Source organism: Camelus ferus, chromosome X (assembly GCF_009834535.1).
Source record: "Camelus ferus isolate YT-003-E chromosome X, BCGSAC_Cfer_1.0, whole genome shotgun sequence".
Lineage (NCBI taxonomy): Eukaryota > Metazoa > Chordata > Mammalia > Artiodactyla > Camelidae > Camelus > Camelus ferus.
The window spans coordinates 52,137,166-52,153,042 of NC_045732.1; the positions used below are offsets into that span (position 1 = coordinate 52,137,166).

At 37.6% G+C, this 15,877-nt stretch overlaps 1 protein-coding gene and 1 long non-coding RNA gene across 5 annotated transcripts in view; one reads left to right on the forward strand and one right to left on the reverse strand.

Annotated features, from left to right (window-relative positions):
• Positions 1 to 6,917: 6,917 nt before the first annotated feature.
• On the reverse strand, positions 6,918 to 12,340 carry LOC116661813. The gene is made up of 4 exons (XR_004317772.1): positions 11,670 to 12,340; positions 10,997 to 11,123; positions 10,681 to 10,860; positions 6,918 to 7,620 (listed from the first exon to the last, which is right to left on the reverse strand). It is a non-coding gene; the product is annotated as an uncharacterized LOC116661813 (long non-coding RNA).
• Positions 10,426 to 15,877, forward strand: part of BRWD3 (bromodomain and WD repeat domain containing 3) — a 120,347-nt gene continuing 114,895 nt past the window's right edge. For 2 of the 4 annotated variants that reach the window (XM_032474383.1, XM_032474384.1), the window contains exons 1-4: positions 10,426 to 10,694; positions 10,821 to 10,879; positions 11,083 to 11,112; positions 11,518 to 11,577. In XM_032474383.1, the coding sequence (XP_032330274.1) occupies positions 10,664 to 10,694; positions 10,821 to 10,879; positions 11,083 to 11,112; positions 11,518 to 11,577 (180 nt within the window). In that variant the 5' untranslated portion in view covers positions 10,426 to 10,663. The remainder of the gene's footprint in view (positions 10,695 to 10,820; positions 10,880 to 11,082; positions 11,113 to 11,517; positions 11,578 to 15,877) is intronic. The other 2 variants (XM_032474382.1, XM_032474385.1) reach the window with 1 other exon arrangement.

The following is a 15,877-nucleotide window of genomic DNA, read 5'->3' on the forward strand; positions in this document are numbered from 1 at the left end:
ATATAACCCTTCAACAGATAAGTAGGGGGAGAGGGAGCCCTGTATTCTTGGCTGTTCTACTCTGCAGTAGAGTTTCTGTCTTGATAAGCTTGGGTAAGGGGAGGAAGGGTGTGGGTCTTGGTTCAAATACCATAGACTTTCACTGTTTTTAAAGTTTTGATAGATTTTCTTGAATTTTTGAATTTGTTTTATGCCATTAGGACCATTTCCAGAGACTTTAAATGACTGTTCATATTTTATCATTTTTACTAGTTTAACTGGGGAGCTGGTCTACAAAGCTTTTCATGCTGCCATGTCAGAAGTGAAACTTATCCATTTACATGTAATGTTATTATTGATATCATTGGATTTATGTACATAATTTTAATTTTGTTTTCTATATGTCTCATGTCTTTTTTATCATATTCTTCCTATTTTGTTTTTTCTTTTTTACATTAAGTAAATAGTTCCTAGTGGAACTTAAACTTTTTTTTTTTCATTTGTTTGATCTTTTTAATTTTAAAATTTTTTCTCTTTTTAAAACTTATTTTCTTAGTGGTTCGTCTAGCACTGACTATATATGCCAATAGAATATAGTTCACCTTTATACTAATTTAGTTCTTTTGAGATATGCAAATGTTACTCCTATAGAGTTCTATTCCCACTTCCTTCTTTTTTCCCATTTTTGTTATGCATATTATACCTATACAATGTGTTAAAATATATTAACATATTATGGCAATTTCCTATCAAGATGGCAGAGTAGTAGGACCACAAGCTCGCCTCTCCTCAAGACTACAACAAAACCACAACTGAATGCTAAATAGCCATTGAGAAAAGAAAATAGAGCCTAGAAGAAGAGATATGCTTCAACTGAAAACAGGGAACTACAGCAGGAAAGTAGGAGGGCCATGCTTGGGATATAATTGGACCCCATACCCCTGGGGGAAGTCACCCATAAGCTGAAGAACAACTCAGTCACCGAGGGTCTCCAACAGGAGTGAGAGTTCTGAGCCCCACATCAGCCTCCCCAGTGCAGGCTCCTGCCATTGGGAGGAGGATACTCCAGGACACCTGGTTTTGAAGGCCAGTGGGGCTTAAATTTGGGAGTGCCACAGGACTGGGGGAGACAGAGACTTAATTCTCTAGGGAAGCATGCATGGACTCTCATGTGCACTGGGTCCAGGGGCAGACAGTGATTGCATAGGAACCTAGGCCAGACCTGCCTGCTGGATTTGGAAGTTCTGCTGGGGAGATAGGGGACAGTTGCAGCTCACCCAGGGGACATAAAAGATGGTGGTGGACATTTTAGGAGTGCTCATCTACATGAGCTTTCCTGGAGGCTGACATCTTGATTGGATCATTAGCACCAAGACCCAGCACCACCCAATAGCCTGTAGGCTTAAGGGCTGAGAAACCTCAGGTCTGTGGGAATACAGCCCTTCCCATCACAAAGTTCCTGAGCTGTAAACACCTCTAGACAGGGCCCTACCCACCAGAGGGCAACATCAACTCCTCCTGCCAGGAAACCTGCATAAGCCTCTAGTAAAGCCTCATCCACCAAGGGCAGATACCAGAAATAAGAAAACAACAGTCCCAAAGCCCATGGAAGGAATCCACAAACACAAGCCATACTCTACACTGGGACCAGCTCAACACTGGACCTTGGGTGACAAGAGATGAGTGTGCTACTGGGATGCATAGGATGTCTCCCACAGAGGGCCACCTCTCACAGGTTGAGAAAAAAATAACTAACCTACATAAAAAATACAGAGAAAGACAGTCAAGATGAGGCAACAGAGGAATATCTCCCAGGCCAAGGCACAAGATAAAATCCCAGATGAAGAAATAAGTGATGAGGAGATAGGCAATTTATCCAAGAAAGAGGTTAGAATGATGATGATGAAGACGTTCAGAGAACTCAAGAGGAGTATAGATGCACAGAGTGAAGTTTTTAGCAAAAAGCTGGAAAATATAAAGAATACCCAAACTGAGTTGAAGAACAAAATTATTGAAATGAATAACACAGCAGAAGGAACCAAGAATAGACTAAATGAGGCAGGAAAAGGGATCAGTCAGCTAGAAGACAGATTAGTGGAAATCAGTACTGCAGAACAGAAAAAAGAAAAAAAGAATGAAAAGAAATGAGCATAATTTAAGAGAACTGTGGGACAACGTGAAGCACACTAATATTTGCATTAGAGTGGTCACAGAAAGTGAAGAAAGAGAGAAAGGACCTGAGAAAATTTTTGAAGAGATAGTAACTGAAAACTTCCCTAACTTGGGAAAGGAAACAGTCACCCAAGTCCAGGAAGCTCAGAGAGTCCCACACAGGATCAACCCAAAGAGGAATTCACCAAGGCACATAGTAATCAAATTGAAAATAAATTAAGGATAAGGAGAGAATATTAAAATCAGCAAGAGAAAAGCAACAAATAAAATACAAGGGAACTCCCATAAGGTTATCCATTGATGGTTCAGCAGAAATACTTCAGGTCAGAAGGGAGTGGCATGATATATTTAAAGTGATGAAAGGGTAAAACTTACAGCCATGAATACTCTATCCAGCAAGGCTCCCTTTCTGATTTGATAAAGAAATCAAAAGTTTCACAGATAAACAAAAGCTAAAAGATTTCAGCACCACCAAACCAGCTTTACAACAAATGTTAAAAGAACTTCTTTAGTCATCAAAGCACAAGAAAAGAGAACAAGAAGAAAGAGGGGGGAAAAAGACCCATAAAAACAAACTCAAAGCAATTAACAAAATGGCAGTAAGAACATACCTAACAATAATTACCTTAAATGTAAATAGATTAAACACTCCAACCAAAAGACTGGCTGAATGGATACAAAAATAAGACCCATATATATGCTATCTACAAGAGACCCACTTCAGAGCTAGAGACACATGCAGATTGAAGGATATTCCATGCAAATGGAAACCAAAATAAAGCTGGAGTACTAACAGTTATATCCGACAAACTAGATTTTAAAATAAAGACTGTTAGAAGAGACAAAGAAAGGCACTACATAATGCTTAAGGAATCAATCCAAGAAGAGGATATAACAATTGTAAATATATATGCACCCAAGGTAGGAGCACCTCGATATATATGGCAACTTCTAACAGACCTCATGAAAGGAGAAATTGACAATAACACAATAATAGTGGGGGACCTTAACACTCCACTTACACCAAGGGACAGATCATCCAGACAGAAAATCAATAAGGAAATATAAGCCCTAAATAACACATTAGATCAGATGGACCTAATTTATATCTATAAAGCATTTTATCCAAAACAATAGAACAAGCATTCTTCTCAGGTGCACATGGAACATTCTCCAGAATTGACCACATGCTGATCCACAAAGCTGGATTCAGCAAATTTAAGAAAACTGAAATCGTACCAAGCATCTTTTCTGACCATAATGCTGTAAGGTTAGAAATCAAATACAATAAAAAAAAAAACCCTGCAAAAACTGCAAACAGGTGGAGGCTAAACAATACGCTACTAAGCAACCAATACATCACTGAAGAAATCAAAGAGTAAATTAAAAAAAATACTTTGGGAAAAATGAAAATGAAAACAAAACAATCCAAAACCTCTGGGACACAGCAAAAGCAGTTCTCAGAGGGAAGTTTATAGTGATAATAGTCTACCTAAGGAAACAAGAAAAATTTCAAGTAAACAACCTAACCTTACAACTAAAGCAGCTGGAGAAAGAAGAACAAACACACCCCAAAGTTACTAGAAGAAAATAAATCATAAAGATTAGAACAGAAATAAATGAAATAGAGACTAAAAAAAATAGAAAAGATCAATGAAACTAAAAGCTGGTTCTTTGAAAAGATAAACAAAATTGATAAACCTTTAGTCGGGCTCATTGAGAAAAAAAGGGAAAGTGCCCAAATTAATAAAATCAGAAATGAAAAAGGAGAAGTTACAACAGACACCACAGAAATGCAAGGGATCATAAGAGCTACTATGAGCAACTATACACCAACAAAAATGACAACACAGAAGAAATGGACAATTTCTTAGAAAGGTACAATCTGCCAAGACTAAACCAGGAAGAAATTGACAATATGAATAGACCAATTACCAGTAGTGAAATTGAATCAGTAATTAAAAACCTCCCAAAAAGCAAAAGTCAAGGACCAGATGGCTTCATGGGTGAATTCTACCAAACATTTATAGAATAGTTAACACCTGTCCTGAAACTATTAAAAAAAAAAAAGCAGAGGAAGGAACACTTCCAAACTCATTCTATGAGGCCATAATCACCCTGATATCAAAACCAAACAAGGATATTACAAAAAAAAAAAAAAAGAGAAAATTATAGGCCAATATCACTTATGAATATAGATGCAAAATTCCTCATCAAAATACTAGCAAATCAACTCCAACAATGCATTGAAAGGATTATACACTATAATCAACTAGTTACCCTTTGGATGCAGGGATTTTTCAATATGCACAAATCAATCAACGTGATACACCACATTAACAAACTGAATAATAAAAATCATATGATACTCTCAATAGATGCAGAAAAAGCTTTTGATAAAATTCAACATCCATTTATGATAAAAACTCTCCAGAAAGGGGGCATAGATGGAACACACCTCAACATAATAAAAGCCATATATGAAAAGCCCATAGCTAACATCACACTTAATGGGGAAAAGCTGAAAGTATTTTCTCTAAGATCAGGAACAAGACAAGGATGCTCACTATCACCACTTTAGTCAACATAGTTTTGGAAGTTTAGCCATAGCAACCAGAGAAGAAAAAGAAATAAAAGGAATCCAAATTGGAATTGAAGAATTGTAAAACTGTCAATGTTTGTAGATGACATGATATAATTCATAGAAAACCCTAAGAAGTGACCAGAAAACTACAAGAACTCATCAATAAATTTGGCAAGGTTGTAGGATACAAAATTAAAATACAGAAATCAGTTGCATTTCTATACACTAACAATGAAATAGCAGAAAGGGAAATTAAGGAAACAACACCATTTACCATCACATCAAAAAGAATAAAATACTTTGGGATAAACCTACCCATGGAGGCAAAACTATGCCGAAAACTGTAAGATACTGATGAAGGAAATTGAAGACAACATAAACAAATGGAGGGATATACCGTGTTCATGGATTGGAAGAATCAATATTGTTAAAGTGGCCATACTGCCCAAGGCAATTTACAGTTTCAATGCAGTCCCTATCAGATTACCAATGACATCCTTCGTAGAGCTGGAACAAAAAAATGTTAAAGTTTGTATGGAAACAGAAAGGACCCTGAATAGCTAAAACAACCTTGAAAAAGAAGAATGGAACTCGAGGAATTATGCGTCCTGACTTCAGACTATATTACAAAGCTACAGTAATCAAAACAGTATGGTACTGGCACAAAAACAGACACACAGATCAATGGAGCAGGATAGAAAGTCCAGAAATACACCCATGCACTTATGGTCAATTAATCTATGACAAAGGAGGTAATACTATAAAATGGAGAAAAGACAGTCTCTTCAATAAGTGGTGGTGGGAAAACTGGACAGCTACCTGTAAAAAACTGAAATTAGAACATTCCCTAATACCACGTACAAAAATAAACTCAAAATGAATTAAAGATCTAAATGTAAGACCAGATACTATAAAACTTCTAGAAGAAAACATAGGCAGAACACTCGTAGACATATATCATGGCAATATATTTTTTGAACCAGATCCTGGAGTGTTGGAAATGAAAGCAAAAATAAACAAATGGGATCTAATTAAACTTAAAAGCTTTTGCACAGCTAAGGATACCATCAACAAAACGAAAAGACAACCTACAGAATGAGAGAAAATATTTGCAAATGATCAACTGACAAGGGACTAATTTTCAAAATATACAAACAGCTCATATACCTTAATATCAAAGAAACAAGCAACCCAATCCAAAAATGGGCAGAAGACCTAAACAAGCAATTCTCCAATGAAGACATACAAATGACCACTTGGCACATGAGAAAATGCTCAGCATTGCTAATTGTCAGAGAAATGCAGATAAAAACTATAATGAGATATCACCTCACACCAGTCAGATTGGCCATCATTCAAAAGTCTACAAATTATAGATGCTGGAGAGGGTGTGGGGAAAAGGGAACTCTTCTATACTGTTGTTGGGAGCATGGATTTGTTAAGCCACTATGAAGGATGGTATGGAGGTTCCTCAAAAAGCCAAAAATAGACTTACCATGTGATTTGGTAGTTCCACTCCTGGTCACATACCCAGAGAAAAATAAAAATCAAAAAGACATATGCACCCCAATGTTCATGGCAGCACTGTTTACAATAGCCAATACATGGAAACAGCCCAAATGTCCATCAAAAGATGACTGGATAGACAACATGTGGTACACGTATCTGATGGAACACTACTCAGCTCTAAAAAAGAATAAAATAGTTCCATTTGAAGTACCATGGATGGACCTGAAGATCGTCATTCTATGTGAAGTGGGCCAGAAAGAGAAAGAAAAACACCATATGATATCACTTATATGTGGAATCTAAAAAAAAAATTTAAATAAGGATACAAATGAACTACTTATTATTTATAACCTAGATGATTGATTTCTTGAATATGTGTAAGCACATTTGACTACCCTTTATGATTGGATTACTGCATTCTGTGGATTCTTATTTTGTAGTTGGCTTTATTCCTTTGATAACTATAAATTTAAAAAGCTAAAGCTCTAATCTTTTCTTAGAAATAATGATCAGTACACATATGTAAACTAAAAGAAATATGCAGTATATTGTATGTATGTATTTACATGAAATATAATGTATATGTGCAATCAAACTGCAATAATTCTACCTAATAAAACTGAAAAATGGGGGAAAAAAAGAAGGGCATTTGATGAGGTGAGGATGAAAAAAGTTCTTTAATTGAATTAAAAATGAATTTCTCCTCAAAAAATACATTAACATATTATAATGAATGTGATATATTTTGAATCCAGGAATACATTATTTTAGTTATTATATAATTTTTAAAAATTTTAAGAACCTAGACAGAAAAAGACAAACTATTTACACAATTTGTTATATTAATCTTATTTACCATTTTTGTCCCTTTATCTCAGAATTTCCTACTTTTTTTCTTTTTTTGGCCGTACTACAGAGAACTGTTAAATTTTCAACCTTGATTCTCCACTGAAATATGACTTTAAATGAGTCAAAATAAAACAATGATTTAGTGGGTTTAAGTATGCTTCTTCCAAAAAAATATGTCCATGCCTTATCCCCCAGTACCTGTGAATATGACCCTATTTAAAAATAGAGTCTTTGTAGATGTAACTAAGTTAAGGTTCTCAAGAGGAGATCATTCTGGATTTGGGGTAAGGCCAAAATCCAATGACTGGTGTCCTTGTAAGAAAAAGGAGAGGGAGATTTAACACAGGGACATAAGGAAGAAGGCCATGTGAAGATGGAGATAGAGATTTGAGTTAGGCTACCACAATTTCTAGTAATTTCCAGGCATGCCAGGAGTCATCAAAAGCTGGAATAAGGATTCTCCACCAGAGATTTTGGAGGGATTCTGGCCTGGTGATATTCTGACTTCAGACTTCTGACTTCCAGAACTGTAACAAAACAAATTTCTGTTAAAAAATTTTAAGTCACCAAGTTTGTGGTAATTTGTTATACACCTATCAGGTAAACATCCCTGCTTTTTTTCTATGTAAATTCATATTTGCTTTAGTTTATAAAAATTTATTTCCCCTCCCAATTAAGCCCTTGGCCTCAGGGTTAAAACTGGAGATTTTAAATGCAACAAAATAATTCAGATTAGGCTTATCCTGAGAAACAAATGAACACTTTTTTTTTATGTTTACATACACATTTTAATAAGTTTCTTTTTATCATCATAGTCATTACAGTCAAGAAAACAGGAGGGAAGTTGTGCTAGTTTATTGATTTGTTGCTTATCATCTTTAAATTCTCCCTTATTGACTGCTCTGTGAAAATGGATCTGGGCCATTTAAATATTTTTCTTTGGTCAGGAAGAAGTGAAGCTTTGTCAGTAGAGGGAACTTGAAATACAGTATAGGAAGAAAGGGTTTTGCTTCCTGCTTCTGGTGTGCTTACTGAGTAGGCTGCTCCTGCTGCTTGTGCGGCTTTCTCTACTGCCTGGCTCCTGTGGTGCATGGTTTGCATAGCACCCAGCAGCTTCCCCTGGTACCCTCTCTCTGGCAGTTCCGTAGTAAAGTGCCTCTGGTGAGACACTTCCCTGTGAACTATTTCCCAGGTACCCGAGAGGGTTGATTCCAGAGGATAGGCTTCTAGAAAGTTCCAAAGGGCAAAATTCCAGCAACTTCCAGAGGTTGGAGTTTCAGCAAGTTCTGCCTGCAAGGTACCACAGCACCTTTCCTGTCACTGAATGAGCCTCGGCTGGCTGTTTCCTCTCCAACAAGATATGGATCTTAGCCCTGAGTGGGCAGTAGGGATTGGGATTACTCTGTCTCAGCTCAGGGGGTAGTGGCTGTTATATCTGCTATTCTATTATATATTGTCTTTTATTCCTATATTCTTTTGAATTCTTTTTATGCCTTACTAGGTAGTTCCTCATTACGCCAATCTCCTGCTATTGTTAATAACTCTATAACTTAAACTTTATTTCAATTACTGTATACCTTTTCTCTCCTGATTGCACCAGACTGATACTGCAGCAATCACTGGAATAACAATGCCCTATAAAGTTTTTGAAATATGACACAAATATATTCACATGACTTTTATAGCAATTCCTGTGAAGTGGGCATGGCAAGTACTATTACTCATATTTTATAGATAAGGAATAAGGTTTACAGAGTTTAAGTGAGTTGTCCAAAGTCATATAGTCATTTTTAACATTTGTAAAATGCAGATAACAATACAAACTACCTCTTAGGGTCTTATGAAGATTAAATGAGGTAACGGTTGCAAAGTGCTTATTAGTGCATGGTAATTGTTTAATGTTAACTGCTGTACATATTATACTCGATCTGTAAAATATATTCAGTGTGGTGTTTTGCTAAGCTACTTGCAATGAGTTATCTAGGGCTTATAGATCTTTTCAATATTTAATATTTTTCAGTTAATGTCATTTGTTTTATCAAGTACTACAGCCTAATGACCAAAGATAGACTTATCAAGTCACATAACTTGTGTAGTTATTTCTTTCTGAGGGGAAAATAATGCCTACAGTGAGAGCTAACCAACCTAGGCCAAACTTATGACAGCATAATGCAATTCTAGGCCCACTGTGGTCAATGGCTGAGCTCTGAGTGAAGAAATCAAATCTCTAAGAATCCAGCCCTAACCTTAAAAGGTGAACCTTCAAATTTTAATATTTCAACATACAGCTTAAACAGCATTTCTGGTCTCATCAGGTTCAGCTTCTATTAATTGCTTCTTTTGATCAAGGCTGGAGGTGGGAACAGGCTACTAAGCAAGGGAAAGTAGGAAAGGAGACCCAATTTACAATACGTCTGTTAACTACTCTAAAAATCCTTTGAGCACTTAAGATTTCAGTTACCAAATATTAAAAGTCCGTACTGTACTGAGTATGGGGTTATACATTAAACAACAAATGGTGCCCCAACCTGTAGAAAACTACCTTGCATACAGATATGCAGTAATACATAAAAATTCATGGCTAACATAAAACACTTTGGCAGTATTTGAAGACACAATTGAAAATTATCCTACAGGAATGGGACAGCTATGGCATGTGTTAAACTTTCAGAAGGGGGAAAAACAAAATGCTTCATGTCTGACAGCAAATTCCGCCTGAGATATTTATCAGAATCAGGGGACGTTTTTAGAACTGGTTTTTCTCTATAATAACGTGAGCCCTGCACCCTGGACTGCTAAGTACACAGTATTTTCATCTGGTACAAAATCATTTTAAAGAGAAGCTAGTGACAACGAAGTAAAGGCTTCTTTTTCTTCCTGAGTCACAAGATCCTCTAGCGGCTAGCCTCCTTTCGGTGGAAGAGATCGAAGAAACAAACCCCCTTCGGTGTCGGTAGGAAATCGAAGAAAGCAGCAGAATCAGGTCGGCTCCTCAAATGTTCCTCACTATAACTCCAGAAAAGGAAGGTCCCCAACAGGAAAGGTCCCGACTACCCTCACAGGAAGGGCAACCGACTCTGGTGCTCGCAGTAGGGAACTTCACCACCGAGTTCAACGGCGGCTGCCAGAGCGTCGGCCGTCAGTTAGCACCTCCCCCTCCTTCCGGGAGCGGTAGCTAGGCAACCGTCGGCCGTCTAGGAGAGCTGCGAACTGGCAGCTGCGTTAGTGCCTCTGGCGGCAAACGACGAGCGGTGCAGGCTTCTCTTACAGTTTTTACCCTCCCCTCTCTCCACCTCCTTTGCCCCCGCCCACCCCTCCGCCACTTCGGCTCCTCCCTCCTCTTCTCTCTCTCCCTCTCCTTCCTCCTCCGCCTCCTCAGCTCTTGGGCTAGAATATCTATGGGTCGAAACGTGATGCGATGAATCCGAGAGAGACCGAAACTGGGACGAGAAGTGCGGCGGAAGCGGCGGGACTCCTGGGCATGGGGGCTTCACCACAATAGAGGCAGCGCCCCCACCCGCGCCCGCCAGCCCCTCCGGAGCGAAACCCCCAAACCCCCTCGGGAAAAGGATGGCGGCGGCACCTACCCAGATCGAAGCCGGTGGGTAGCTGTGTCCGGGGGCTAAGGGGATGGGGGCTTAGCGCGACGGCTGTCAGTTTCTTTTGAAAAAGCTTCTATTTCTCTTCTTTGCCTCCATCTCAACCTCCTTTTCCCCTTCTTCCTTAGAGCTGTATTACCTGATCGCTAGATTCTTGCAGTCCGGACCCTGCAACAAATCCGCTCAGGTGAGAGGGAGAAGGAGATCTGGAAATCTTGGGGAATGGTCCCAATGGGGAAATCGAGGCAGCGGGGTGTGCGGTTCCGCTGAGGGTGAGGGAAAGGCCCGCCTTGACTAGACCTACCGTCAGCGGCTGGGTTCGAATTGTGGAGGGAGGAATGGGTTGATGGCCTGAGCAGCTCCTCATATCCGTGTTTCCCTTTTGCTCAGGTGCTAGTGCAGGAGCTGGAGGAGCATCAGGTACGGAGTCCCTTCGGGAAGAGGTGGGGAGGGTTGGGGTGAGTCTGGAGGAAGGGGAGGGTAAGTCAGGGGCGGAGGGCAGGGGCCAGGAGAGAGGCTTGGATCTGGGCACTCATAACTGTTGTCACAGGGGTGAACCGGCTTCTTTCCTCAAAAGGGGCGGATATCGCTGGGGTCTTAACTCGCCCCCTCTTTATGCCTGTGGGAGGTGGTTTTTCAGGATTTCCTCCTCCTCGGCCTCCTTCCCCCCATACTCGTCTAGCTCTGAGACAACAGCTATCAGGCCAAGAGAAATAAAGACGCCAAAGGGTCGAGGACAGGGACACAAGCTGGGTCGGGTTGATGGGGAGCAGAGGCTTGGCCTTTATCGTTTGCTTCCCCCCCTTTCTTTTCTCCGGCCCCCAGCTTATTCCGCGCCGCTTAGACTGGGAGGGGAGAGAGCACCGAAGAAGCTTCGAGGATCTGGTGAGTAAAGTTTTCATTTCAACTTGACCCAACTCTTTCTCCACTCCCTCCCCACCTTGTTCCCCCAACCCGCCCCCTACCCCTCAACCTACCCGGCTCTAGAGCTCGATGCTGAGGCAAAGAACTGCCCCTTCCCCCCTCCCAGCGAGTCGGTGAAAGGGTACCTTGCCCTCCCCTCGTCCTTGTTTGTTTCCACCCGAAAACTTTGAAGAATGTGAGTTGGTTATCAGAGATGCCGTACTGTGGATTATGAATTTGTTACAAACATCGGGAAAGGCCCATTGTAGGGGGAAAAGGGAGAGAAACCAGGGGGTTATCTTGGGGCACGTACCAAGGACTGACGCTGGCCAATGACAGCGTTGGTAACAGCCCGGAGTTCCGGATTAGTGGAAGAAAACTGGTTTCTGGTTGGTCCTGGCTTGAAATACGGGAACTGAGGCCAGGCTTAGTCTTTTTTTTTTTTTCGGGGGGTGGGGGGTGCGGCACGGCGGAGGGGGTTCGGGAAGGGAGTTGACGGATCCAGGACTGGGAAAAACGACACAATTAAAAATAGTAGGGAGCATCAAGCTAATTCCAAAATTTGCCGGGTTTAGGTAATCGCCACGGAATAAAGGCATAATCGTTGTGTATCTCAGATTCTAGGAAATAGCTCATCAAATTATTATCAAATCACATTTGTGCAGGTACAATTTCACTGAAAAATAACTATGGATTATGACCTTTTTGAGAATTGATGAAACACGATTTTGGGTTTACAAGGAGACAATGATGGTCATATTTTAAAATAGGATCTACTTTAGTAGAGGACCAAAAAGCATTGGATTGACTGTGTTGTTCCTCCTACAAATATAATTTATAGTGTAAACGCACTTTTGGCTCAGCATTAACACACACAAAAAGGTGATCCTTTTTATTTTTGGGAGGATGTTCCCTTATGTTAGCCATTGGCACAGCGAACTGGAAGGAAATAAAAGGAGAAAGGATTGATGTTACTAAAATCTAAATTCAGCTATCCTTCCTTCAAATAAGCTCCAAATGGAGAAAAATCAGACGAAGTTAAAGAAAGTTGGAGGGGAATGGTAGACTCTAAATATAAATAAAGTGATTTAAATTTTGCTTTCAACAAAACAGTATTTAAATTGCTTTGGTGTTCACTTGATATTTCTCTTTGTATTAAATTCCAATAATGAGGCCAGGCTAATTATTACCAAATCTGAGTAAATTTTATATCTGTAAATCACAGAAAATGCTATAATAATTGTGATAAGGATGAACTCCACCATCTATACTATTAATGGTAAAAAGTTCTCAGATAAAAATTATTTTTGAAAAACTGCATGTATTACCAGTTTATTTAATTTTTAGTCAGACTTTTTGTTGCACTGAAGTTCTGCCAAAAGGCAAAAACAACAGTGCCTACCAATGTTTTAACACTATGAGTAATGTGGTTTTGAAGATAGAGTTTTATACAGAGGTGTACTGAAAATGTTTTTGTTTACATTTCTTTGTCTCTGAGTGGACCATTTTAAGCAAGTAGCGAAAGGAAACTTAAAAGGAAAAAGCTTTTTAAAAATTAACTTGACAATGATAAAAAGTAAATCAACATGAAAATAATTAAAAATAGTCTCCTAACCACACACACACAAACAAAAACAAGAAACAAAACAAAACCCAGTTTAATTAGACTTCCTTTCCTTATATTGTAAAGGCATATTTTCATGTAATTATAATCAATATCCACTTTAGCTTTATATTTTCGTATTAACACTTTTACATATACTTACCTGTATTTAAATAGTCATTGTTATTTTAATGGTAAGGAAAGATTTAAGTTGCTGTGTGTTGAACTCTATTACCAGTTGAGTATTTGAGTTACTTCCAGTTTTTCACTACTATCTTTGCGTAGTTAAGTCTTTCTGCTTTCTCTCTGTCTTTTTTTTTTTTTTTTTTTTTTTTTTTTTGAGTTGTTTTCCTGGACTATATTTCTAAAGTGGAGTTATCAGGTCAAGGGTCCCATCCATTTTATAGCTTTTGTTTTATATTGTAAGATTGCTCTCCAGAAGATTGTACTAATTTATAATGTCACCGTCTGGGTACTTAGAGTTAATTTTTAAAATATTTTAAAATTTTTTGGTGGCTTTAGTAGTGAAAGTAGTCCTTAGTTGATTTAATTAGCTCTTAGTTGATTTTAGTTATCTCTTGATTGTGGTAGTGGTTTCATAGGTGTAGATATCTATCAAAATTCGTCAAATTGTACATCTGAAATATGTGTAGTTTACTGTGCAGGAATTATACCACAATAAAGTTGTTTAAAAATATTTTGGTGGCTTTAATAGGTGAAAATAGTTCTTAGTTGATTTAATTAGCTCTTTTCCCCATTATTAGTGAGGCTTAAACTTTTACTAGTTATTTTTTAATTGTTCTTAATCCATTTGTGTATCTCTACATATATTTTTTTTTTTTTTTGCAGGAGGGAGGTATTTAGGTTTTATTATTTATTTTTAGAGGAAGTACTGGGGATTGAACCCAGGACCCCATGCATGCTAAGCATACGCTCTACCACTTGAACTATACCCTTCCCCATCCCTACATATACTTGATTTTCATCTTTATCTACTGAATTTATTGTTTCTGTAATTCCTTATATATTTTTAATTTTTATATACACAGAATTTCTTCTATTGTTTGAACGTTAATCTATAGATAGTGTATCTTTTTGTTTTTAGTTTAATTTTTATATTGTACACTTAGGTTTTTATTTTTCCACACTGGGATCCAGTTTTTCTAGGGATATTACATTTTGATAATATGGTATTATTTTAAGTCATATACCTAGTCTCTACATATAGATTTCTTTGTAAGGGATGATGAGACAGGACTGAGTGAGAATTTGAATAGAAGGCAAAGAAGTGTAGTGGCTGAGAACTGAGTGTGGGTGTTTGATTGATTGCTAGATTCATCAGTTGTATTGTTGATAAAAATCATTTGAAATCTGACTTCCGATTTTGAGTGGCTTCCCTGTGGGAGAGGTGTTATTTTTTTCTTGAAGTAAGTATTTTTTAAAGTGCTGTTATAAAAATGGCTTTATGCAGTGTGATCTTGGCTTTAGCTACACATTTAGGATTGAAACTTAAGTAGTATAATCTTATATGTTAAATTATATAGCAACGCTTCAAACTTAATATGTCTTGAGGTATAAAAAGGAAAGAATACAAATGCATAATGAAGAGGTGAAGGAGTATAAACAAGGATATCAAAATACTGAAGTTTCATAATCATGTGTACCACATATTTGAAACAAAAATCCTGCTTTTCTGTCCATATATATGTAACTTTCACTTGAATCATCTATACTGCTTAACTTGATTTATTAAGAAGCCTATTAAAGGTAGTAAGTTGGATTTCTTCAGTACTTCATTACTACTGTTACTTAGTCTAGGAATCCCTCTTTTTCCTTATTTAATTCTGATGTAATGTTTTACTTATAATTTGGAACATAGGGGTAGGTGCTTTTTTGTTAAAGCTACTGGCAACCAAGTATTGACATATCCAGATCTGAAGTGCCTTTTAAAAAAACATGAGTCTGTACAAGAAATATTTGTCAGTTTATGTTGAACTGTAATATTTTTGATTATGCCATTCAGAAAAAAATTTAAATTTTCAGAATTTTAAGTAATGATACAGGGAGAGACTTGAAGTCAGGGTGATTTTTTTTGAAGTTTGATCTTTTGAACATTTTTCTTTATTTCTGCTTGACTATTATTTACAACATAATAATTAGATTTGCTTCTTACAATACATCTTTAAGGTAGATAACTTAAATAATTACAGGTATCCTTTCATTTAGTGGTGACCCTGTTGAATTTTTGGCTTTTTGCTTCCTCCTTGGAGCTTTATTGGGGATAACAGAGCAATGAGTGTGTGTGTGTGTGTGTGTGTGTGTGTGTGTTTGTGTTTGTGTTTAAATGAACAGTTTTTGTTAATGTACACATTTTATATATTGAAATGGTGTCTTGGAAAAAATTAAGATGTTTTAAGATTTTAGAATCATTTTATGGAGAATCCTAACTTAAAATGCAATCAAAGACATAATTATCTTTAGGTATGGTATATATTTTTACATTTATTCAGCAGTTTTCATCTAGAGAATTGAAAGTACCAATTAGTGCTTACATTTGGAGTGACAGATTGTATTACTTTCATTTCATATACAAAAGACTTGATGCAATTTTATGCTATTCAAAAAAATTTTTATCAAAATTGTACGTTTACTACTATCCTTAAAAGTAATACATCTATG